This window comes from Macaca fascicularis, chromosome 18 (assembly GCF_037993035.2).
Source record: "Macaca fascicularis isolate 582-1 chromosome 18, T2T-MFA8v1.1".
Taxonomy (NCBI): Eukaryota; Metazoa; Chordata; class Mammalia; order Primates; family Cercopithecidae; genus Macaca; species Macaca fascicularis.
This window is the reverse complement of record NC_088392.1, coordinates 17,439,167-17,463,969: the sequence shown is the minus strand read 5'-3', so window position 1 is coordinate 17,463,969 and position 24,803 is coordinate 17,439,167. Positions and strand designations below refer to the sequence as shown.

The 24,803-nt window shown below is 40.6% G+C and overlaps 1 protein-coding gene across 1 annotated transcript in view; it reads right to left on the bottom strand.

Annotated features, from left to right (window-relative positions):
• Window positions 1-17,842: 17,842 nt before the first annotated feature.
• Window positions 17,843-24,803, bottom strand: part of VPS4B (vacuolar protein sorting 4 homolog B) — a 32,840-nt gene continuing 25,879 nt past the window's right edge. The window contains exons 10-11 of the mRNA XM_005586521.4: window positions 21,857-21,997; window positions 17,843-19,565 (exon numbers count right to left, since the gene is read on the bottom strand). Of these exons, the coding sequence (XP_005586578.3) occupies window positions 19,464-19,565; window positions 21,857-21,997 (243 nt within the window). The 3' untranslated portion in view covers window positions 17,843-19,463. The remainder of the gene's footprint in view (window positions 19,566-21,856; window positions 21,998-24,803) is intronic.

The following is a 24,803-nucleotide window of genomic DNA, read 5'->3' as shown; positions in this document are numbered from 1 at the left end:
TCATGAATTAGAAGACTCTGTAAAGATGTCAAATTTTTTCCAAACTGATGTACTATTTTAATGCACTGCCTATTCAAACTATAGCAATATTTTTGTAAACATAGACAGGAATGCTCTAAAATTTATATGTAAAGGCAAAGAAATTAAAATAGTGAAAATATTTTTTAAAAGAAGAATAAAGTGGAAGGAATCAATCTACCTGATTTCATGAGTGATTATATAGCTACACTAATGAAAACTGTATGGTATTGGCAGAAGGGCAGACACATAGATCAATAGGCCCCAGAAATAAACCCATGAAAATACACCTGATTTTTGACAAAAGTGCAAAAGCAATTTAATGGAGGAAAGATACACTTTTCAAGAAATGGGACTGCCAGGCTAGGCGCGATGGCTCACGCGTGAATCCCAGCACTTTGGGAGGTCAAGGAGAGTGGATAACTTGAGGTCAGAAGTTCGAGACCAGCCTGGCCAACATGGTGAAACCCCATCTCTACTAAAACTACAAAAATTAGCTGGGTGTGGTTGTGCGAGCCTGTAATCTCAGCTACTCGGGAGGCCAAGGCATGAGAAACAATTGAACCCGGAGGCGGAAGTTGCAGTGAGCCGACATCACACTGTTGCACTCCAGCCTGGGCAAAAAGAGCGAAACTCTGTCTCAAAAAAAAAAAAAAAAAAAAAAAAAAAGGAAAGAAAAGAAATGGGACTGCCACAACTGGACGTCCATAGACAAAGAAAAACAAACAAATAGAAAAAAAAAAATACCTCAACCAAAAGTTTATACGATTTGCAAAACTTAAGAAGGTGTGATGGTTAATTTTGTGTGTCAACTTCATTGAGCCATGTGGTGCCCTGATATTCAGTCAAACATTATTCTGGGTGTTTCTGTGAGGGAATTTTGGATGAGATTTATCATTTAACCTAGAAGACTGAGTACAGCAGATTGTACCTCCTACTGTGGGTAGACCTCATACAGTCAGTTGAAGGCCTGAATAGAACAAAAAGGCAGATCCTTCCTTTTAGTAAGAGAGAATTCTTCCTGCCTGATGATCTTTAGACTAGGACATTGGCTTCTTCCTCTGCCTTTGGCTTTAACTGAAACATTAGCTCTCCTGGGTCTCTAGCTTGCCAACTCACCCTGCAAATCTTGGGGTTTTCCAGCCTCTATAATTGCATAAGCCAATTTCTCATAATAAATCTATTTGTTTATGTGTACATCCCATTCATTCTATTTCTCAGGAGTACCCCAAATAATACAGAGAGGCTCATGGACTGAAATCTAAAACTACAAAATGTTAGGAAAAAGCACACTTTGAGAGCTAGGATTAGGTAAAGACTTCCTAGATCTGGCACCAAAAGCACAGTCCCTAAAAAAAAACATTGATAAATTGGGCTTCATCAAAATTTAACATTTTGACTCTGCAAAATACCCTGATAAAAGGAAAAAATGGTAAGCTGCCGATTGGGAGAAAATATTAGCAAACCACGTATCTGACAAAGGACTAGTATCCAGGATATGCAAATAATTCTCAAAACTCAACAATTAAAAAATTGAAACCATCAGGTGCAAAGACTCGTGCCTGTAATGCCAGCACTTTGGGAGGCTGAGGCAGTGTATCACTTGAAGTCAGGAGTTCGAGACCAGCCTGGCCAACATGGTGAAACCCCATCTCTATTAGAAATACACAAAAAACTAGCCGGGCATGGTGGTGGGCGCCTATAATCCCAGCTCCTCGGGAGGCTGAGGCAAGAGAACCTGGGAGGAAGAGGTTGCAGTGAGCTGAGATCACGCCATTGCACTCCAGCCTGAGCAACAAGAGCAAAACTTCATCTCAAAAATAATAATAAAACCAGTTGCAACATGGGAAATTTACATGAGATATTTCAGTGAGGAAGATATACAGATAGGAAATAAGCACATGAAGAAATATGTTCAACATCATTTGCCATTAGAGAAATACAAATTAAAACCATAAAGGTGGGGCGTAGTGACTTACGCCTCTAATCCCAGCACTTGGCGAGACCAAGGGAGGTGGATCACCTGAAATCAAGAGTTTGAGAGCAGCCTGGCCAACATGGTGAAAACCCGTCTCTACTAAAAATACAAAAATTAGCTGGGCATGGTGGCACGTCCTTGTAATCCCAGCCACTCAGAAGGGTGAGGCAGGAGAATCACTTGAACCCGGGAGGCGGAGGTTGCAGTGAGCTGAGATCGTGCCACTGCACTTCATCCTGGGTGACAGAGTGAGACTTTGTCTCAAAAATATATATATAAAATAAAATAAAACCACAATGAAGTATCAGTATATGTTGATAAAAATGGCTAAAACAAAAAATAGTGACAACACCAAATGTTGGTGAGGATGTGGAGAAACTAGATTACTCATACATTGCTGATGGGAATGTAAAAAATGGCACAGCCTTTCTGAAAAACAGTCTGGCAGTTTGTTGAAAAAAAGAAAAGCAAAAACTGAGCCTGCAACTACTATGTGACCCAGCAATCACATTCCTGGGCATTTATCCCAGAGAAATGAAGACTTATGTTCACACAAAAACATGTATATAAATGTTTATAGCAACTTCATGCAAAATAGTGAAAAACTGGAAGCAATTCAGATGTCCTTCAACAAGTGAATGGTTAAACAAACTGTGGTACATATGTACCGTGGAACTCGACAATACTCAACAGTACCATGCTACTTGACAACAAAAAAGAACGGATGGCGAGTGCAGTGGCTCATGCCTGTAATCCCAGCACTTTGGGAGGCCCAGTCAGGTGGATCACTTGAGTCCAGGAGTTTGAGACCAGCCTAGGTAACATGGCAAAACACCGTCTCTACAAAAATACAAAAATTAGCTGGACGTGGTGGCATGTGCCTGTAGTCCCAGCTACTCAGGAGGCTGAGGCACAAGAATAGCTTGAACCTGGGAGACAGAGGCTTCCGTGAGCCAAGATTGTGCCACTGCACCCCAGCCTGGGCAACAGAGCAAGACCCTGTCTCAAAAAAAAAAAAAAAGGGGGGGTTATTGATACACCCAGCAACCTGGATGAATTATGCTAAGGGAAAAACGTCAATCCCAAAAAGTTGACAAAAAAGTCAATCCCATATAGTTACATACTATGTGATTCCATTTATATAACATTCTTGAAAGGACAATATCATAAATAAAGAACAGGCTGGGCGCGGTGGCTCACACCTGTAATCCCAACACTTTGGGAAGCTGAGGCCGACAGATCACTTGAACTCAGGAGTTCAAGACCAACCTGGGTGACATGGTGAAACCCTGTCTGTACCAAAGGTACAAAAACATAGCTGGGCATGGTGTCCTGCATCTGTAGTCCTAGCCACTTGGAAGGCTGGAGGTAGAAGAATTGCTTGGGGGTGGGCGGGGGAATGGGAGGTAGAAGTTATGGTGAGCTGAGATTGCACCACTGCATTCCAGCCTTGGTGACAGAGCGAGACCGTCCCCCCGCAAAAAAAAAAAAAAAAAAAAAAAAAAAATTTAAAAACTAACATCATTTGCCAGGCGTGGTGGCTCACGCCTGTAATTCCAGCACTTTGGGAGGCCGAGGTAGATGGATCACCTGAGGTCAGGAGTTCAAGACCAGCCTGATCAACATGGTGAAACTCTGTCTCTACTAAAAGTACAAAATTAGCTGGGTGTGGTGGTGCATGCCTGTAATCCCAGCTACTTGGGAGGCTGAGGCAGGAGACTGGCTTGAACCCAGGAGGCGGAGATTGTAGTGAGCCAAGATCGTGCCATTGCACTCCAGCCTGGGCGACAAGAGTGAAACTCCATCTCAAACAAAACAAAACAAAACAAAAAATCAAAAATTAACATCATTTCTAGGGGTTAAGGAGGAAGTGGAACAGGAGGGGAGCAGGTGTATAAAAGGGGAGTATGTGATAATGAGAATGTTCCGTATCTTGACTATATCCATGTCAATACCCTGGTTGTGATATAGTGGTATAATTTTACAAGATGTTACCACTGGGGGAAAGTGGGTACAGGGGATCTCTGTTTTGTTCCTTACAACTACATGTGCATCTACAATTATGTCAAAGTAAAAAGTTTAATAAAAACAAAGAAAATTAAAGTGAAAGACGACAGCAGGAGAGTGGGTGGGTGAGATGCAACAAAGCAAGAAGAGGCAGGAGAGATCTTAAGCACAACTGGGACTCAACCCGCCATTTTTGGCTTTGAAAGTGGAGGACAGGGGCCACAAGCCAAGGAATGTAGGTGGCCTCTAGAAAGTGGGAACAGCCCTCAGCTGATAGCCAGCAAGAACATGGGACCTCAGTCCTACACCCACAAGTAATTGAATACTGCCCACAACCTGAATGACCAAGGAAACTAATTCTTCCCGTGGCTGGAATACAGTGGTGCAATCATAACCCAGTCTGGAGTGCAGTGGTGTGATTACAGCTCACTGCAGCCTCGAACTCCTGGTCTCAAGCAATCCTCCCACCTCAGTTTCCTGAGTAGCTGGGAATACAGGCATGCAACACTATGTCTGACTGGCATCCTGATTTTAGCCCAATGAGACCTGTACTGGACTTCTGACTGACGGAACTGTAAGCTAATGCATCTGCATTGGCTTAAGCCACTAACTTTTGGTAATTTGTTACAATGGCATTACAAAACTAATACAAGTTCCTCTTGCCTACTCAGATTCACACATACCAAAAACACAGAATGCATATAACCTAAATTCTGGCCACAACCTACTCACCATCCATGAAAAACCTGCAAAATACAAACTCAGAAGTGCTATGTTGGGTGACTGACTGGCTCCCAGTCCCTCAGAACCCAGCTGACAATGCAGGTTCTTCTTGATATTTTTATCATCCTGGTGATACTGTGTCTTACAGAAAGGATTTTTTTGGTCTCTAAGTATGGCATTATACCCAAATTTTCCTGTATTGGTCAACCTGATGCAGTTCATCAGCAATGTCTTTTTTTCTAAAAGTTCCTCACACTACCTTCTGTCTTGTGAGCTTTATTTATCAAGATTGATTTCAAATGTGTCAGTGGCTCAGTGAGGTTTTCCCAAGCAATCTAAGAAGAGTATTTTTTCTCTAATCCACATTTTCCACATTTTAATTATAACATTCATCACATTGTATTTGAAAGTAGTCACATGACTTATTAACTCTTTGAATCAGAAGATTCTTCCATAGTGCCTTGCTGAATTCTGGACACCTAAGCAGGTGTCCAATAATTTATTGTTAAATTGACTGATGATTTGGTCCTCAACAAACTTGGGGTTAAATAAATGCATGAGTTATGACAAAGCAGAAATCTAAATAACTCCCTTCCCTCCCCTTCCCCTTCCCCTTCCTTCCTTCTGTTAATTCCAGGTCTTTATATAATAACTCTTTCAACCAGTTGCCAATCAGAAAATCTTGGAATTTGCCTGTAACCTCCCAACTCACAGTTGTTCCACCTTTCTGGACCAAACCAATGTACGTCTTACATGTATTGATTGATGTCTCATGTCTCCGTAAGATGTATAAACCAAGCTGCAGCCCAACCACCATGGGCACATGTTCTCAGGATCTTCCGGGCCTGTGTCATGGACCATTGTTCACTCATATTTAGCTCAGTATAAATCTTTTCAAGTGTTTTAGAGTTTGACTCTTTTGGTTGACATGAAAAAGTTCAAAGCAGGAAATAAACAATGAGAACCATTAAGTTAATTTCTAATCTGATAATTAAAAAAAAATTTTTTTTTATCTTGTTGAAACCATTAAAAAAGATATTTTGGATTACCTTAGAATAGTAATATTGGAGTTCTTACTCTTCTTACATTCTTAAAGATGAACAAAATATAAGACATTAAAAACAATTTTTTTTTGAGACGGAGTCTCCTTTTGTCACCCAGGCTGGGGTGTGGCACGATCTCAGCTCACTGTAACCTCTGCCTCCCGGGTTCAAGTGACTCTCCTGCCTCAGCCTCCAGAGTAGCTGGGATTACAAGCATGCGCCCCTATGCCTGGCTAATTTTTGTATTTTTAGTAGAAACAGGTTTCACCATGTTGGCCAGGCTGGTCTTGAACTCCTGCCCTCAGGGGATCTGCCTGCCTCAGTTTCCCAAAGTGCTAGGATTACAGGCGTGAGCCACCCTGCCCAGCCTGAAAGATACATAGTTTCTTTCTTTCTTTTTCTTTTTTTTTGAGACAGAGTTTTGCTCTTGTCACCCAGTCTGGAGTGCAATGGCACAATCTTGGCTCACTGCAACCTCTGCCTCCTGGGTTCAAGTGATTCCCCTGCTTCAGCCTCCTGAGTAGCTGGGATTACAGGCACCTGCCACCATGCCTGGCTAATTTTTGTGTTTTTAGTAGACAGGAGGTTTTCACCATGTTGGCCAGGCTGGTCTTGAACTCCTGACCTCAGGTGATCTGCCTGCCTCGACCTTCCAAATGCTGGGATTACAGGTGTGATCCACAGTACTCGACCTGAAAGCTAAGTAATTTATTTTGAAAGGAACTGGCACAATCCTGATACAAAGATATTATGAGGAAAAAAAAAGGGGAAAGAGCAGTGAAGAGCAGAAATACTCCTCAATAGATCTACACTCAGGGAAAAAGACAAAACAAAACAAAAAATATTTTATTTGGATACTTACATATTTCACCAGGATTTAAAACATTTGGTGAAGCAGTTATTTTATGAAGGAAGACTACAAATGCAAGGACTCAGGGAAGAATGAGGAAACAACAAGAGGAGATAAAAGTTACACTGGCAGAAATCAGGAAAGAAAGAAAAGTGAAAATCATCATGGAAATGAAAATGAGGCCGGGCGCGGTGGCTCACGCCTGTAATCCCAGCGCTTTGGGAGGCCGAGGCGGGCGGATCACGAGGTCAGGAGACCGAGACCATCCTGGCTAACACGGTGAAACCCCATCTCTGCTAAAAATACAAAAACATTACCTGGGCGCGGTGGCGGGCGCCTGTAGTCCCAGCTACTCCGGAGGCTGAGGCAGGAGAATGGCGGGAACCCGGGAGGTGGAGCTTGCAGTGAACCGAGATGGCGCCACCGCACTCCAGCCTGGGCGACAGAGCGAGACTCCGTCTCAAAAAGAAAAAAAAAAAAAAAAAAAAGAAATGAAATGAAAGTGAACGCAGTAGGAGAATAGAGTGAAAAACACAGTAAGGAATAGAAAGTAGAGAATGAGTAAAACAAACAAAATGAAATGAAAAAAAATAATTTAAAAGACAGAAAAAAGATAGGAAAACAAAGGATTTGAGTCAACATATGTATAACGGGACTGCCTGAAGAAAAAAACAAGACATGAGAAATATTTTTTAAAATTTCAAATACACTTTCCTAAAATACTAAAGCATTTGAACATTTATATGTGTGTGTACACACACGCACACACACACACGATATATTACACCAGGGAAAACTGACTGAAAACAATCAACATTGAGTCATTCTCTAGTAAGTACTGAATTTTAAAAGAATGAAGACTTTGGTCAGTTAGACAAAATCATCAGGTCACTTGTTTTAAAAAGAGATCAGGCTAGTTTCAGGTTTCTCCAGAGTGACATTCAACATGACAGAACAATGCAACATCTATCAGATCCTCAAGCAAGGAATGTTGTGTCAAGGTTGCACGTTCAGCGAATCCGTATTTCACCCATAAAAGTTACAGACAATAATTTTGAACATATAATAACCAAGGAAATATTTTTCCCCTAAGCAGTTCTTGAGGAAATTATTAAGACTACAGGATGACTCAGCCAGCCAATAGCTGACTGGGAAAAGCATAGTAAAAGAACAGTCTTTTGAAAATTGAATCTATTTAACAGTACACCAAAGCCTAAAGCAAATGGGAGATGTAGGGTAAAGAATAATATGTGTGTACATGTTACATGCAAAAATAATACAAGGGACAAATTTTGGGAGAGGAAGGAGAAAAACGTGAAAGATGTGTGGGAAGCATTTATTGAAGATCAGTTAGTCATTGATTTTTTTTTTTTTTTTTTTTTTTTTTGAGACAGAGTCTTGCTCTGTTGCCCTGGCTGGAGTGCAGTGGCACGATCCCCGCTCACTGCAACCTCCACCTCCCGGGTTCAAGTGATTCTCATGCCTTAGCCTCCCGAATAGCTGGGATTACAGGCTCCTGCCACCTCACTTGGCTAATTTTTGTATTTTTAGTAGAGACGGGGTTTCACCATGTTGGCCGGGATGGTCTCAAACTCCTGACCTCAAGTGATCCACCTGCCTCAGCCTCCCAAAGTGCTGGGATTACAGGCATGAGCCACCGTGCCTGGCAGTTAGTCATAGATTCTGTCACTAGATATTTTTTAAACTCCAGAAACGATTCTTTATCCTTCAGTGTTCTTTATTTATTTAGACATGTTTGCTTCATGTAGGTGTTTTGGTGCATGTGTGAGTTTTTTTTTCTGAACAATTTCAAAGTAATTTATAGACGTCATGGCACTTCCTCTGCATCCCTCTATGAGCACACTTAAGCATATGTCTTCTAAAGTGAAGGGTACAATGCATGCCCCCCAGTTTTTTTGTTTTTTTGTTTTTTTTTTTTTTTTAGGGATGGGATTTCACCATGTTGGGCAGACTGGTCTTGAACTCCTAGCCTCAAGTGATCCACCTGCCCTGACCACTCAAAATGCTGGGATTGCAGGCGTGAGCCACTGCGTCCAGCCCAAATTGTCTTTTATAGCTTTTTTCCCCCAAACTAGGATCTAAGCAAGGTTCACATATTACATTGAGTTATACATCTCCAACTTTTTTAAATATAGAAGAATAGAAGAATCTTCCAACCTTTTTAGAAAAATGACATTAACGACCGGGCGCGGTGGCTCACGCCTGTAATCCCAGCACTTTGGGAGGCGGAGACGGGCGGATCACGAGGTCAGGAGATCGAGACCATCCTGGCTAACACGGTGAAACCCCGTCTCTACTAAAAATACATTTAAAAAAAAAATGAGCCGGGCGTGGTGGCGGGCGCCTGTAGTCCCAGCTACACGGGAGGCTGAGGCAGGAGAATGATGTGAACCCGGGAAGCGGAGCTTGCAGTGAGTGGAGATCGCGCCACTGCACTCCAGCCTGGATGACAAAGCAAGACTCCGTCTCAAAAAAAAAAAAAAAAAAAAAAAAAAACAAGAAAAATGACATTAACTTTTTTGAAGAGACTGGGTCAGTTGTCTTGTAGAAGACGCTGCATTCTCTCCTGACTGATTGATTTCTTGTGGTGTTATTTCTCTCTCCAGTGAATTTTCTGTAACCTGGCATTAGGTCTACGGTTTCAGACTACACATTTTTAAATAAGAATACTTCGTAAGTGGTTTTCATGTTGCATCCTACCAGGTGGCACATGATGTCAGGTTGCCATTGTTAATGATGCTCAATTTGATTTCCTTGGCAAGGTGGTGACAGCCATGGCTCTCCATTGTAAAGCCAGTGTTCCCCTTGGCAGTGAGCAAGTAATCTGAGAGGACACTTCTGAATGTGGGCGTGTCATCACCAACAGTTCCTCCCTTTCCTATCTGCATATGCTAGTCCTCCCATGAAGAAGTAGAATTTATTTTTCATGCCGTGAATCTTGACTGGTCTTCTAACTTGTTTATTTCTTGGTCTGGGCCTTAAGAGGCATTGAAGCTTCCGGGATTGGGAGTAACCTGCCATGGAAAGAAACTCAGGCAGGACTACTGCCTGAAGAGATCACACGAGAGAACAGTCCAGCCAGCCCAACTTGAGGCACGAGACATGGGATGGAGCCATCCTAGATTGCTCACCCCAGCCAACACCATGTGGAGCAGAGGTAAGCCCTCTCCATGGAGTTCTGCCTGAATTGCAGACTTGTGAAAAATAATAAATGGCCATTTTAAGCCATTAAGATTTTGAGCGGTTTATTATACACTCATAGACCATGTAAACATCATCTCACTCAATAGTTTTAGCATCCATCAATGATCTTTGCCTGAATCATTTCATTGGGCTTGGCAAAGCGTATTTTAAATTCTTCTGTTCACTTCACCTTTATTAGCTAGCATTCTTCTGGACAGAGAGAGAGAGCTTTCCCTCATCATCTAGGTGTCAACTCCTATTCCCCTTAAAGAGGAAGAGCAAATGTTCAATGTCTCCCATAATTCCTAGCTTTCAGACTAAGAAGTTGAGTGATATTCACCACCAGTGGCGGCAAATGAGGCTTTCCCCCTTCACTTTTTCCCCTGGTCTTTAGCTGTTCCCCTTCAGTGGCTGCGTGGTGCGCTTTGCACATCTGTCCTTGATCTCAGAGTGTTGCACTACAATCATTGATTCACTTGACTATCTTTTTAACTGGACTGTAAGTCTCTTGAGGCCAGGGACATTATAGGCTCAAGGCCAGTATACATAAAGTTCTGACATCTAGATAGATGGTACTAGATTTCTACCACACTTCTTTTAGTTTCTTTTTTTGTTTTGGACATATATTTTACATAGCTTAGATAATACGTACAATTTTTTTAATTCTGCAATTCTTTTTTTCTTAGAAGTGATCTTGATACTTTAGTTTTTATTTTATTTTATTTTTATTTATTTTTATTTTTTGAGATGGAGCCTTACCCTGTCACCCAGGCTAGAGTGTAATGGCACCATCTTGGCTCACTGCAGCCTCCGCCTCCTGGGTTCTAGCGATTCTCCTGCCTCAGCCTCCCGAGTAGCTGGGATTACAGGTGCCTGCCACCACACCGGGCTAATTTTTTTGTATCTTTAGTAGAGATAGGGTTTCACCATATTGGCCAGGCTGATCTTGAACTCCTGACCTCGTGATCCACCCGCCTCAGCCTCTCAAAGTGTTGGGATTACAGGCGTGAGCCACCGTGCCCAGCCATTTTATTTTTTAATCAAAAGAATAGCTGTGTGTGGACATAAAAGTAACAGTACAGTGGGCTAAGATGTAACTTCACAGTTCCCTACCCTCAAACCCTCCTCAGCCCTGATTCCACTCCCCAGGGGCAATCACTTCCAGTCTTTTTTTAGGTTTGGTTCCTGTGGATGATTTTATTTTCCAAAAATGGCCACAACAACATCTGCCAACTCAAACACTCTTCTTAAAATGTCACTTTGACATGCCTCCCAGGGATGGGGGGGATCCATGTCCCCTCCCTTCAAAATTGGGTGGGCTTCTGTGAATATTGTCATCCATGGAATATGGCAGGAGAGACACTATGTGACTTCCGAGGCTAGATTGCTAAAGGTGGTACAGCTTCCGTTTTGGTCCCTGAAATACTTGCTCGTGAAGTTGCAGTCACCAGTCACCACGTCAGCAGTCAGACTGCCCTGCGGCAGCCATGCTGTGTGGAAGCCCAAACATCCTACGCAGAGCGGCCACTTGGAGCAACCCCAAACCTTCATGAAGAGGGCTATCCAGCCAGCGCCCGGATGCCTCAGCTGTCCAGCAACTGTGGGACTGCACCTGTGCAGAGCTCTCCTAGGCAGAAGCACCTGGCCAAGCCCTTCCTGAATTCCTGACCCACAGGAACCAAGAGAAAATAATTGAAACTATGAAGTTTGGAGATGACTTCTAAAGCAGCAATTCCAAACAAATAATTTTTCTTGAGTTACCTCCATGTCTGCTTATTATACTACATCTCAATTTACTGACTTTGTACATGATTGCTTCCTACTTTGAGAGATGAGACTTTAGGTCACTTGCATTAACCCCTCACTTGCCCCTTCCAATTTTTTTTAATAGTTTAGAATTTTATCACCTACCTTTGAAACTGTTTTTAAACCTCCATTTCTTGCTCCACCAACTTTTGGAATCTCATATTACTATCCATTTGTAAGATTAATTTAATTAATTAATTAATTTATTTATTTATTTTGAGAAGGAGTCTTATTCTGTCACCCAGGCTGGAGTGCAGTGGCGTGATCTCGGCTCACTGCAGCCTCTGCCTCCCCGGTTCAAGCGATTCTCCTGTCTCAGCCTCCCGGGTAGCTGGGACTACAGGCAAGTGCCACCATGCCCGTCTAATTTTTGTATTTTTAGTAGAGACGGGGTTTCACCATGTTGGCCAGTACGGTCTCGATCTCCTGACCTTGTGATCCACCTGCCTCAGCCTCCCAAAATGCTGGTATTACAGGCGTGAGCCACCGTGCCCGGTCTGTAAGATTAAGTTTATATAATATCTGTTCTTTCTTCTACATCTATTTCAATTCTCAACTTACCCTAGATATATCTTCATTATCTAACTGTGAAATACCAGGCCAATGGAAGAACACGTAAAGTATGTATTCACTGTTATTCTCTAAAATTCATTTATTTTCTAAGCTGTCCATCCTGCAGAGTTAAACGGGCCCCTGGTGGATAAGACCATACCTGCACTTTTCGTGTTCTGGATGGTGGCAGTATTTCTGTGATTTCCTCTAGTGTTCTAACAACTGTTTATTATTTACTGTTTCTGTAAGAGGGAAAAGTTCCAAGGGGTTCTCCTTGACCCTTTTTTTACATTAACCTTCACCCCACGTGTAAGAGAACTGCTCTGGTGACTGACCATTCCCAGAGATATTCATTCAGCTTAACCAATGCACACTTTGGTTAAAACACCACCTCATTTATCACTGAATCCCCGTAAGTCCCCTCTTGACCAGTGGACCATGTGACTTTCTGATTCTCCAGGTAAGATTATTAGCTCAGAGCCAGTGTCCCACAGTCCTCCAAAGTCTTCATATTTCTGTTTCATTATTTCCTAGCAGCTTTGACAAGTAGCCTCCCACCCCTTCGGAGAAGGCCGAAAGGAAGGTACTTGTGGTATCATTGCAGGATCCTTCCTCAACAATACCGAGCCTATGCTTATTTCAAGTGCTGCAAAATCAGTGCTGTGCTTCATGCTTTGCCTATCATGATGGTTCTGGTCAGGTGTCCACCAGACTTGGGAGGTTTTGGTTAGGCTAATGAAGTAGCCCCTTAGTGAGCTGAATAGGCATTTGTTTTTGCTGCAGGGATCCCATCGCCAGTGAATTGTTGCTTAAGACTCTGTGGGAAAGACCTTTGTGATGATCACACTAGCCTAACATGGTACCAAAGTCCACTTGGCTTGTGCTAGCCTGGTGCCACTACTTGGCTTCTGCAACCCAAGTGGATTGCTTTCTGGCCCCAGTGCAATCGGAGGACAAGGAAAGCACGTTAGAAAGCATTTCTTCCGCCGGGGGCGGTGGCTCAAGCCTGTAATCCTAGCACTTCGGGAGGCCGAGGCGGGTGGATCACTTACAGCCTGGCCAACATGGTGAAACCCCGTCTCTACTAAAAATACCAAAAAATTAGCTGGATGTGGTGGTGGGAGCCTGTAATCCCAGCTACTCGGGAGGCTGAGGCAGGAGACTAGCATGAACCCAGGAGGTGGAGGTTGCAATGAGCTGAGATGGCACCACTGCACTCCAGACTGGGCGACAAGAGCGAGACTTCATCTCAAAAAATAAAATATAAAGTAAGAAAGCGTTCTTTCCACCTACCAAAGCTTTGATTAAGGAACCAGATTCTAGTTCTCTAGGAACACTGTGGCTTTGTGGATAGGTCTTACAGGGTAAATCCACTAAAGCTTTTTTATTTTCTAAAGTTGTTAGATTTTTTCTTTTACATTATATGTTAATGGAGTTCAGAGAGGGGCCACTGCCAAGTTCAGTTTCTTCAAGCAGTCAGGCAAACAATGAAAGTCCCTCTCAGTGACTCAAACCAAAAACTGAATACAGAATTTCTGATAACTGAACCCATAGTGATACATCCAATCATATCGGAAACTTGATTCCTCTGCTTTTTGATCATCAGCATAACCCACTGTCACATATGCTCCAGATGCTGATACTCAGAATCCTCCAAATTTTCACGAATATACACATTCTAATGCTACAGGGCCTGCTGTTTTCCTACTAAATTTTCTTCCTTTCACATACAAAACGTGGTCAATCTGTGAATTCAACTGATTGCCAGCAACCTGCAGGATCAAATACTGAGTTTGGCTTTTGATTACTTAGGCACTGTGGCTGTAAGAAATGTTTGTTTTAGGACAGTCACAGAAGATCCCTGGTTTTCCTTCTCTGCCCTGACCAGCCGTTTGAAGTTCTCATGCTCTTTATTTTATTCTACAGCAGCTGCAAAGTGGCTCTCCAATGTCTTGTCCTCACTGGGCACTTCATTCCGTGTGACCATAGGCAATGATGTAGTCAGCTGTCTCACTAGGAGCTACCAGAGTCCCATCCAGTTAGATGCTGGTGATGCTGCTATGATCCTATTTTAAACGTCCTGCCATCTCTGTGTTACTTGCTCAAGATTGAAGGAACTGAGTGGCAGTACTTGATATGCCAAGGTTACATTAAGGGCCCAGCTACTGGTTACCAAGTGATGAAGAAAAATAGGATCTCCCCATTTCGGTTCCTGTGTTGGGAGGCCAGAGGGCAGTTAGATGAACAGCACCTCTCCAGAGTACATCTGTTTGATGACTGACTGACTGTCCTGTTCTCTTTTTAAAACATTTCCTGTTATTTCATAGGGTTCTAGAGGGGGAGGAGTCCTAATTCCTGTGATTTGCTGTCAACCAAATTCTTCCTTAAAACTTTTTTTTTTTTTTGAGATGGAGTCTCGCCCTGTCGCCCAGGCTGTAGTGCAATGGCGCGATCTCAGCTCACTGCAACCTCTGCCTCCCGGGTTCAAATGATTCTGCCTCAGCCTCCCGAGTAGCTGGGATTACAGGCGCCGGCTACCACGCCCAGCTATTTTTTGTATTTTTATTAGAGATGGGGTTTCACCATATTGGCCAGGTTGGTCTCGAACTCCTGACCTCAGGTGATCTGCCCACCTCGGCCTCCCAAAGTGCTGGGATTACAGGCCTGAGCCACTGCGCCCAGCCCCTTAAAACGTCTTAATTTTGAGAAATTAAAAATAAAGATAAAAATACAAAGAAAAGAATGAAAATGTCCATATTTCTATTCACCAGGATTTAGTCACTGTTAATTTCTTGAGGTGTTTTCAGTCCTAATTTTCTTTTAGAATAACACTGGGGGTGGGGGGCAGAAATTACACATGCTGATTGTACAAATTTAGAAAGAATACAAAGTAAGTTTCATTCACTCAACAAATATTTGTTGAACCCCCATCAGGCACCAGCACTCTTCTAGACACTGGAGATACAGCAGAGAACAAAACAGACAAGAAACTCTGATTTCATAGCATACATGTTAGTGGGAGAAATCACATAAGGAAAATAGTAAATTATATCGTATGTTAGATGACAAGCACTATGGGGAAAAATACAGCCAGGGATGGGGATAAGGAGCACCAGGAGGGTTTGTCATTTTCAGTAGGATGGCCAAGGAAGGTGTCACTAAAAAAGAGACACCGGAATAGACCTGAAGGAGATACGAGAGGTAAAGTAAGTTAAAAAAAAAAAAAAAAAATCAATCTAATAACATCATGAGTATTATGTGGAAGACATTCCAGATGTCTATGTGAACATGCAGATTTCTGGATGAATGATTATGGATGGATGGACAGAAAAATATACTTAGGAGACACTATCATAAAAACAATTCAAACTAGAAAAGATTTTTAATAATCAGTAAATTATTTAGTACCTATTCCTGGATATCTACATATCTGGATATAAATGTACAGCATAAAGCATATGAGTTTTCACATACACACACATACACCTTTGTATCAACCACCCAGATCCAGATTTGGAATTGCATTAAATCTACAAATTGAATTGGTTAAATTGACTTTGTTTTTTGTAAGTCATCCATCTCATAAACAGGGTCCACCCCCCTCTTATTTAGGTCTTCCTTAGTGTCTTTTGGTAACGTTCCATAGTTTTCTACGTGGCAGTCTTGCCAATCTTTGAGTAGATTAATTTTGAGGCATTTGATGCTGATATTATTGTAATTAGTATTTTTTTTTTTTTTTTTTTTTGAGACAGTCTCGTTCCCTCACCCAGGCTGGAGTGCAGTGGTGTGACAATAGCTCACTGCAGCCTTGAACTCCTGGGCTCAAGTGATCCTCCCACTTCAATTCCCCAATAGTTGGGACTATGGGCACATACCACTCTCATAATTTCAATTTCTAATTGTTGCTAAGATAAATAATTTTTGACTTTGTATCCTGCAACCTTGTTAAATTATTTCTGTAAGTTTATATCAATTTTCTACAATCATGTCATCTGTGAATGACAATTTTGTTTCTTCTTTTAATCTGTAAGACTTTCATTTCTTTTGCTTGCACTGGCTAGAATCTGTATAAAGTTGAGAAAAAGTGGTGATAGTGGGTAACTTTGCCTTTTTCCTGATCTCTGGGGGAATAAACTTTTCAAAAATTCACAATTAAATACGTTGGCTATAGGGTTTTTCTCTAGATCTTCTTCTATTAAGAAGTTCCCTTCTATTCCTAGTTTGTGCAGTTCAAAAAAAAGCAAGTGCTGAATTGTATTGCTTTTTATGCATCTATAAATAACTTGTCTCCTTTATTTCTGTAAATGCAGTAAATAGTATTAATCTTCCTATTTTAAGTTACAGGCAATCCTTGTTTTTTATGGCTAACTGAACTCTTGCTGATTTCTATGGTATAAATATTCCCATCACAGCAGACTTTAAATTTCTAGTATGAGGTCACTGAACTCGCAGCTGGGAAAGAGGTACTATCGGTTTTGGTGAGCCAGGGTGAGCTAGTTTGAACACATTTTTGATTTTGTAGTTCTCAATCACCAAGACAGAAATTTATCATAACTTCACTAGACAAGTAAGAACAAAGTCACTTTATAAACTTACCTATGTTATAAATCTCTCACATAATCCACGAGGTAGATCAAAATTAAAACATAACTCCTTTTTTTCCAATACTAAGTACCTAATAGCATCCAGCAATATATTAATTGCTAGGGAAAATGTAACTCTCAGAACTTACAGTCTAAATGATCTAAACATGGTTAATAGAACATGCTTCAAACAGAAAAAAATCTCAACACAGCAGCAGCAATTTAACTGCTAATTCTTTAGCAGTTGGCAAAACTAGGATGGGGATAGTTTAGGTGGTCTTCCTGCAAGAGGCTACACGGTTCATCATTAGGTTTTAATGGAAATACGTGGACTAGCAAAAAAAAAAAAAAAAAAAGATACCATATTAGAATAAGAGAAGGATACAAATGAAGGCATGAAAGTAGGAAAGAAAAGGGCACCTGTGAAAACTCACAAACTTCAGATAACATCAGTGTCAACAATAGGCACTGTGTTGCTTCATTTGCAAGACACTGTACCATCAGGCAGATATGCCTCTTTCTCATAGAAGTGGCTAAATGGTGCTTCTGTGGCACTAATCACGTACACCCATTCTGTTTTTCTGCATGTAGTCCACAGCAGACTCAGAAGTCAATCCTCTATTGACATGTTTTATAATTAGAGTCCTTCTAGATTTCTCAAGGTGAGACAAAAGGCTTTCAAATATCCAGGGTGTAGATCATAGAGATGCTTAACAACTATGATCTACTTGCTGGCTCAGAAAACGTCTACCTAAACTTCATAATTACTGGTCAAGAGCCAGAAAAATAGAACATGCCCATTCGGGTTCCTTTGAGTATCTGTGCATAAAGAACACACAGCAGTACTGTATAATTCTGAGGCAGATAAACAGGTAAGATGTATAAATTACCTTATCCACAAAGAATTCAGTGTTAGTCTACTAAGTTAGTTCTCAACCCGTGCATAAAAGTCATTGAAAAACAGAATTTTCATGTATACATTAATAATTTTAATGATTTCTTTGTATCTAACCAATGTAGGTAATGTTTTCTTTTACACAGATGGTCCCAAAATAAAGAATACACAGAATACAGTCAATGGGTTTTATCGATTTACTTCACATAAGAGCATAATTCAGGCCTTTTCCATTTAATAACAAAAACAATCTGTACAGAAAACCCAAAGGCAACCACATAGCATATGTAAAATGTGCAAATACACTTTAAAATGCAAGTTATTCTAGAGCATTTGCAAGATAGAATTTCATAGTAATTAAGGAGTCTACTTCATTCTAACTTAATAGTCTTTTGCATGTATAGACAATGCAAATCTACAAGGCACAACTTAGCACTGATGCTAAAGTATGAAACACATCCTCAGATTATTTATTTGAAAATATTAAAATAGTATCATGTTTATTTTTTAATGAGTCATGAGCTCATTTCTAAAGCTTCATAAAGCATTACACTGATAACATATGTGTGGTCAGGACAAACTGCTCCCTGAACTTAAAAGGTGAAGGACAAGACCCCATATTATTATCCTGTATTAAAAAAGGAAATATACATATATGTACACAGACACCCCATATCACAGACAAGAAACTTCCCATAATCCAAAGGGAGACCATTTCCTTACTAGCATTACAGTATTTCATGACAGTTAAAAATTACACACTTACCACCTGTTTTGGTCAATCTTGCTACAAAAAGACACTGAAATAGACAATTTTCTTATTTAAGGTAAAGACAATGTCTAATTTAGAAAATCTTCCTCTTGAGATTGCACAGTGAAAGGTATCATTTAATTAAATATAAAAGCTTACTGTTGTTGTTTTTTTGAGACAGAGTTTCGTTCAGTCGCCCAGGGAGTGCAATGGTGCGATCTCGGCTCACTGCAACCTCCGCCTCCCAGGTTCAAGTGATTCTCCCGCCTCAGGCTCCTGAGTAGCTGGGATTACAGGCACCCGCCATCGTGCCCAGCTAATTTTTATATTTTTAGTAGAGACAGCATTTCACCATGTTGGTCAGGCTGTCTTGAACTCCTGGCCTCAGGTGATCCACCCGTCTTGGCCTCCCAAAGTGCTGGGATTACAGGCATGAGCCACCACGCCCAGTCAAAGCTTACTTATTTTAAAGAAATTATTTAAATCTACACAGAAAAAAATATCAACTTATTAAAAACCAGTAAGAGCACTGTCTATAATTCACAATCTTTCAAACCCAATCACAATGCTCTTTGCTGTTTTATTGCCCATCCCTGAGAGTAAAGATTCTATCATTTGTAATTTTTTAATAACATAAATTTCACATTGATAAGAATGTTTAACAATTTTTTTGAAAATATAAAATAAACCCTATATCATTTTAGTAAAAAAAAAAGATAAATGCTCTTTGCAAAGACCACTATTCATAAAAATTTTAAATATTTGTATGTCAATCAATTTCTGACATCCTTTCTACTGGGTAATTTCTATTTTTTGCCATTCATATATCGCTCATTTCCTCATAACCTGTTGTTTTGTACATTTTGTTAGTAGGAGTATTTAATAAGTAATGGAGGAAAAGTACAATATAAAACCTAATGGAATTCTGAAGTGAGATGTGTATTTCCCTGTGGTAAAAGTGTTTTACTGGAAACAATCAATGCGATCCAAAATAGACAAAAATATCTATGAAAGAAAGAATACATATGGGTAAGCATCTTCCTTGTCTTTGGTTTAGCCTTCTTGACCAAAATCTTCTGTAAACTTCTTTAATTTCAACAAGTCATGTTCATTGACTGTAGGTTTTGTGTTAGATAGTGACCGCAACATATCCGACTGTCAGGGAAAAAGAAGGGCAGGGAGGATATTAATAATAGAGTTAACAAAATAAAAAACCGTCATATTATCATGATTGTTATGAACTTTAACCTAAGTTTAAATATGAATATTTGCCGTCTACCATAAGATACTGACAATAAACTCCCTGTTCTTTTTTTTGAGTCAGAGTCTCACTCTGTTGCTCAGGCTGGAGTGCAGTGGTGTGATCTTGGCTCATTGCAACCTCTTTCTCCTACGTTCAAGCGATTCTCCTGCCTCAGCCTCGAAGTAGCTGGGATTACAGGCACCTGCCACCATGACTGGCTAATTTTTGTATTTTTAGTAGAGATGGGGTTTCCCTGTTGGTCAGGCTGGTCTCGAACTCCTGACCTCAGGTGATCCGCCTGCTTCTGCCTTGCAAAATGTTGGGATTACAGGCGTGAGCCACCGCATCCGGCCCCTATTCTTTCACAGATCTTTCAAGATCTTTGATCATGTTATTACTTTGTGTAGAAACTTACACTTTCTTCCCCTGCATTGATCAAACGGCTCCCCATTATCAGAAGGACATTCCTCTTAGTCTGAGGATCAAGGCCTCCAAAGTATGTTCATGATCTAATTTCTGGCCTTATCTCTTTTTCTTAAACAAGAGATCAGTTTTCTAAGTAAGTATAGTTCAAAAGGTAAATATCATTCACTTACACGTAAGTGAAGCAGAATACCATTTTATGAAAAATCAACTAACCAGAATTTTACCATAGTTACAATTAAGATTGAAATGGTTAGAAAAATATGCTAATATCAGAGATTCATTAAAAAACTAACTTCTAAGCCAAGACTCCTGTAAAACGATATGAAAAATAATAAAGAGGACTACTCTAAGTCACTAAAAATTCTTCAAAGTTGAACAAAGTACAAAAAATAAAAAATAATACACCAAGGATTAAAACAAAAGGGGTTTCTGAGTAACTTCTCAGATAAGCATTATGGTTGGTTCACACACAAATATATAGGCGTGTACACATTTACATGTATGTCTATGTATCAGGTAAAAGTTTCTCCTCTGGAAGTTACTATTAAACCCGCCATTAAAAGTCCTTAAAGATCTGAAACTGACGGAAAATTCTGAAAACTGAGAATGTTCTTCCATAAGTAATCAACTTTTCAATCACCCTAAGTTCCCTAAAAATAACACGCCTTACAAAATAAGTCATATATTAATTCCTCCAATATAAACTATGTAACTGTAATTTTTAAAAATAAAAATAGAACTACATTATTTAAACTTTCTATGGACCTTTGAAAAGTGAACTAGAAAACACTATAAATATGATGATACGAGCATTAGTATTTGTTTTGTTTTTTTTTTTGAGACAGAGTCTCGCTCTGTTGCCCAGGCTGGAGTGCAGTGGTGTGATCTCGGCTCACTGCAACCTCCGCCTCCTGGGTTCAAGCCATTATCCTGCCTCAGCCTCCCGAGTAGCTGGGACTACACGTGCGTGCCACCACACCCGGCTAATTTTTTTGTATTTTTAGTAGAGACGGGGTTTCACCGTGTTATCCAGGATGGTCTCGATCTCCTAAATCTGTGAACAGCCCGCCTTGGCCTCCGAAAGTGTTGGGATTACAGGCGTGAGCCACCGTGCCCAGCCCTGTTTTTCTTTTTTTTTTTTTTTTTTGAGACAGAGTCTCACTCTGTCACCCAGGCTGGAGTGCAGTCACGCAATCTCAGCTCACTGCAACCTCTGCCTCCCTCGTTCGTGTGATTCTCCTGCCTCAACCGAGCAGCTGGATTACAGGTATGTGCCACACTGCCCGGCTAGTTTTTGTATTTTTAGGAGAGACAGCATTTCGCCAGGTTGGCCAGGCTGGTTTCAAACTCCTGGCCTCAAGTGGTCTGCCCGCCTTGGCCTCCCAAAGTGTTGGGATTACAGGCAACTTCTGGTTATTTTAAAAAATCTGAGATGCAGGGAAAAAAAAATTTCACCAATCCGATTTTTTTAGTTAGGTTTTGGCAATCATTATACTATATATGAGCATTTTGGAGATATTCTAGCTGTAAGACCTGTAAAGTCAGAATCTTGTGCTTTAAAAAATAGCTTTTTCACTTAAAGTTTCCTCAAAACCCAAGAAAATAGTTTAAAAATAATTACTTTTTATATTTTAAGTTCAATTAACTTTATAATTTCTAATGTGAGTCAACAGTATTAAAATACATCTGTTTAATAGTAAGATTTTCCAGCAAATATTATGTAACTGAAAATTATAATGTTTTAAAATTTTTCTTAAAAACAAACAAAATTTCAAACCATGGAAACAACTGGCTCCAAAAGTTTATCTCCAGGGACATCCATCCATGTCATTTCAATGGCACCAGGGTCACCTGGAGAGCAAGGTGTTAGCAGATCATCTACAAGATGGTTAGGATCAGCTTGGGAAGGTCCGCGAACCTGAAATAAACAGTAATCTGAAATATTTATTTGAAACAAAATTGAACATTAAGATTTAATCCATTATCAGGCAAGTTAAAATGTGTAATAGTTTTGTATGTTTAATGTTTACTTCTGGGAAAAAAAATTAAGAATATACAACAAAAAGTAGTTATCCCCTGGGTAACAGGATAGATTTTGGTTGCTTTTAATTTTTTTTTTTGAAAGGGTGTCTCGCTCTGTCAGCAGGCTGGAGTGAAGTGGCGCGATGTCGGCTCACTGTAACCTCCGCCTCCCGGGTTCAAGTGATTCTTGTGCCTCAGCCTCCCGAGTAGCTGGAATTACAGGCACGTGCCACCACACCCAGCTAATTTTTTTTTTACTTTTAGGAGAGACAGGGTTTCACCATGTTGGCCACGATGGTCTCAATCTCCTGACCTCATGATCCGCCCACCTCGGCCTCCCAAAGTGCTGGGATTACAGGAGTGAGCCACCGCGCCCAGCTGCTTTTACTTTTTTTCTTGATGCTTTTCTGTATTTTGAAATTTCCTACAATAAATTACTTATATGATCACACATAGAAGTTAAAAAAAAGAAATAGTTAACCTGTGTCTAAGCTTTCTCTTTTACCCCTCCAGTGCTTAATAAGTGGTAGTAATCTCAGAGACCAAAAACAGATACATCAAAAAATTCTCAGAAGTTGCTCTATAGCTGAGAAACTTCTGTAATATTTGGAACTTTAGTATGAAACTACTGAATCTGTATCTTTCAACAAAAATGCTCTCAAATCTAAGTGCAAAATTATATGCTAAATGCAGTATCAATGCCATTTTATCATGTACAACTTAAGTTTTTTTTGTTTTGTTTTGTTTTGTTTTGAGACAGAGTCTCACTCTGTCGCCCAGCATGGAGTGCAGTGATGCGATCTCGGCTCACTGTAAGCTCCGCCTCCTGGGTTCACGCCATTCTCCTACTTCAGCTTCCCGAGTAGCTGGGACTACAGGTGCCCGCCACCACACCCAGCTAATATTTTTTTTTTGTATTTTTAGTAGAGACGGGGTTTCACCACGTTAGCCAGGATGGTCTTGATCTCCTGACCTCATGATCTGCCTGCCTCAGCCTCCCAAAGTGTTGGGATTACAGGCGTGAGCCACTATGCCCGGCCACAACTTCAGTTTTAACAATATCCAGAAAAAGAATCTTTGTGACATAGTCACATGGAAACATTTAGATGGCAATAGTCTGCATCAACTTGGGGGCACTTTCTTTTTTTTTTTGACAGAGTCTTGCTCTGTCGCCCAGGCTGGAGGGCAGTGGCGCAATCTTGGCTCACTGCAACCTCCGCCTCCAGGGTTCAAGCAATTCTCCTGCCTCAGCCTCCTGAGTAGCTGGGATTATAGGCACCCGCCACGACGCCCAGATAATTTTTGTATTTTTAGTAGAGACAGGGTTTCACCATGATGGCCAGGCTGGTCTTAAACCCCTGACCTCGTGATCCGCCCACCTTAGCCTCCCAAAGTGGTGGGATTACAGGCGTGAGCCACCATGCCCAGCCAACTTGGGGGCACTTTCACATCTGTTTCACAATGATCGACTTTAAATATTATCTCAGGATTGGTGAAGGTGTGAAGAAATACACGCTCTCACCTTATTATGTGTATTTTGTTGTCTGTCTTTACTCACTAATATTTTAGCTGCATGAGGTCAGGGATTTTTGTCTCTTTTGACTGCTCTACTTTCTGATGTACCGCTGGGCCCAGATTAGTATTTTAAAAATAAAATACTAGTAAATGCAAAAAATAAACAGGGAATCTTATTGTTAATTGAAATAATCAGCTTTAAAAGAAGTAAAAGATGGAGCCGCTGAGAGGTCTGCTGCAGCTGGTGATCCCCAGTCGCAGAGATAAACCTCATCTGGCTGTGTTATCTTCATCCCACTAACAAGGACCTGGCTTCAGCGTCATGTGAGCTCACTCAGGCAGTAATATGCAGAATCGAGTGATCAATTCTGAGTAGGAAAGGACTGAGTTCCTATGCATTTATAGTTTCTAAATGGCAAAGAGAATTTAAGAGAAAACATAATGGCTGTGGCATAAACTTAACAGTATTTTGGTAATGAAATGGCTAAAGAAGGGTGGATGAGTAATACTCACTGGGCATCTGCAGTATCACGACTGGTGTTTTAAAAGTATTATATCACTTCATTATCAGAAAGGACTTCAAAATAGCATGATCATCCCCATTTTAGAGATGATAAAAATGAGCCTTCAAGAAGTAATAGAATTCGCTCAAAAAGGTATAACAAGTAAATGGTGCCAGGTTTCAAATTCAGATTTTAATTCAAGCTTGTTAACCTAAAAAATCTTATTGTGGTATATGATAAACATACATATGTGACTTAGTCATATTAGTCTTGACATACATTATGAGATTAGGTTTGCGATAGTATTCCACATCTATGTTCATGAGTAATACTGGATACTGCTGTTCACAGCAAAAGGGTTGGTCCAGATGACCCAGTACACTGTTACTCAAACTGTGTATCTCAAGACCACAGTCTTTTTATAAAACTTCATCTCAGCCATAGATGCTTAACTTGTTCTTGCAGACAAAACAGAACACAGGAGGGGCAGGATAGCAGAATGGTTGAGATTTCGGATTCAGAAACCTCATCTCCAGACAAATCACATGTGAACCACTCTAGCTACTGTGTTAGCACCTAAGTCCAAGACTAACCACCAGTAGGTGGCTGGCTACATGTACCTCTTGTTGTTTTTGTGAAGAACAAATGAAATAATAAAAGATAGAACACAGTGCCAGGCATGTG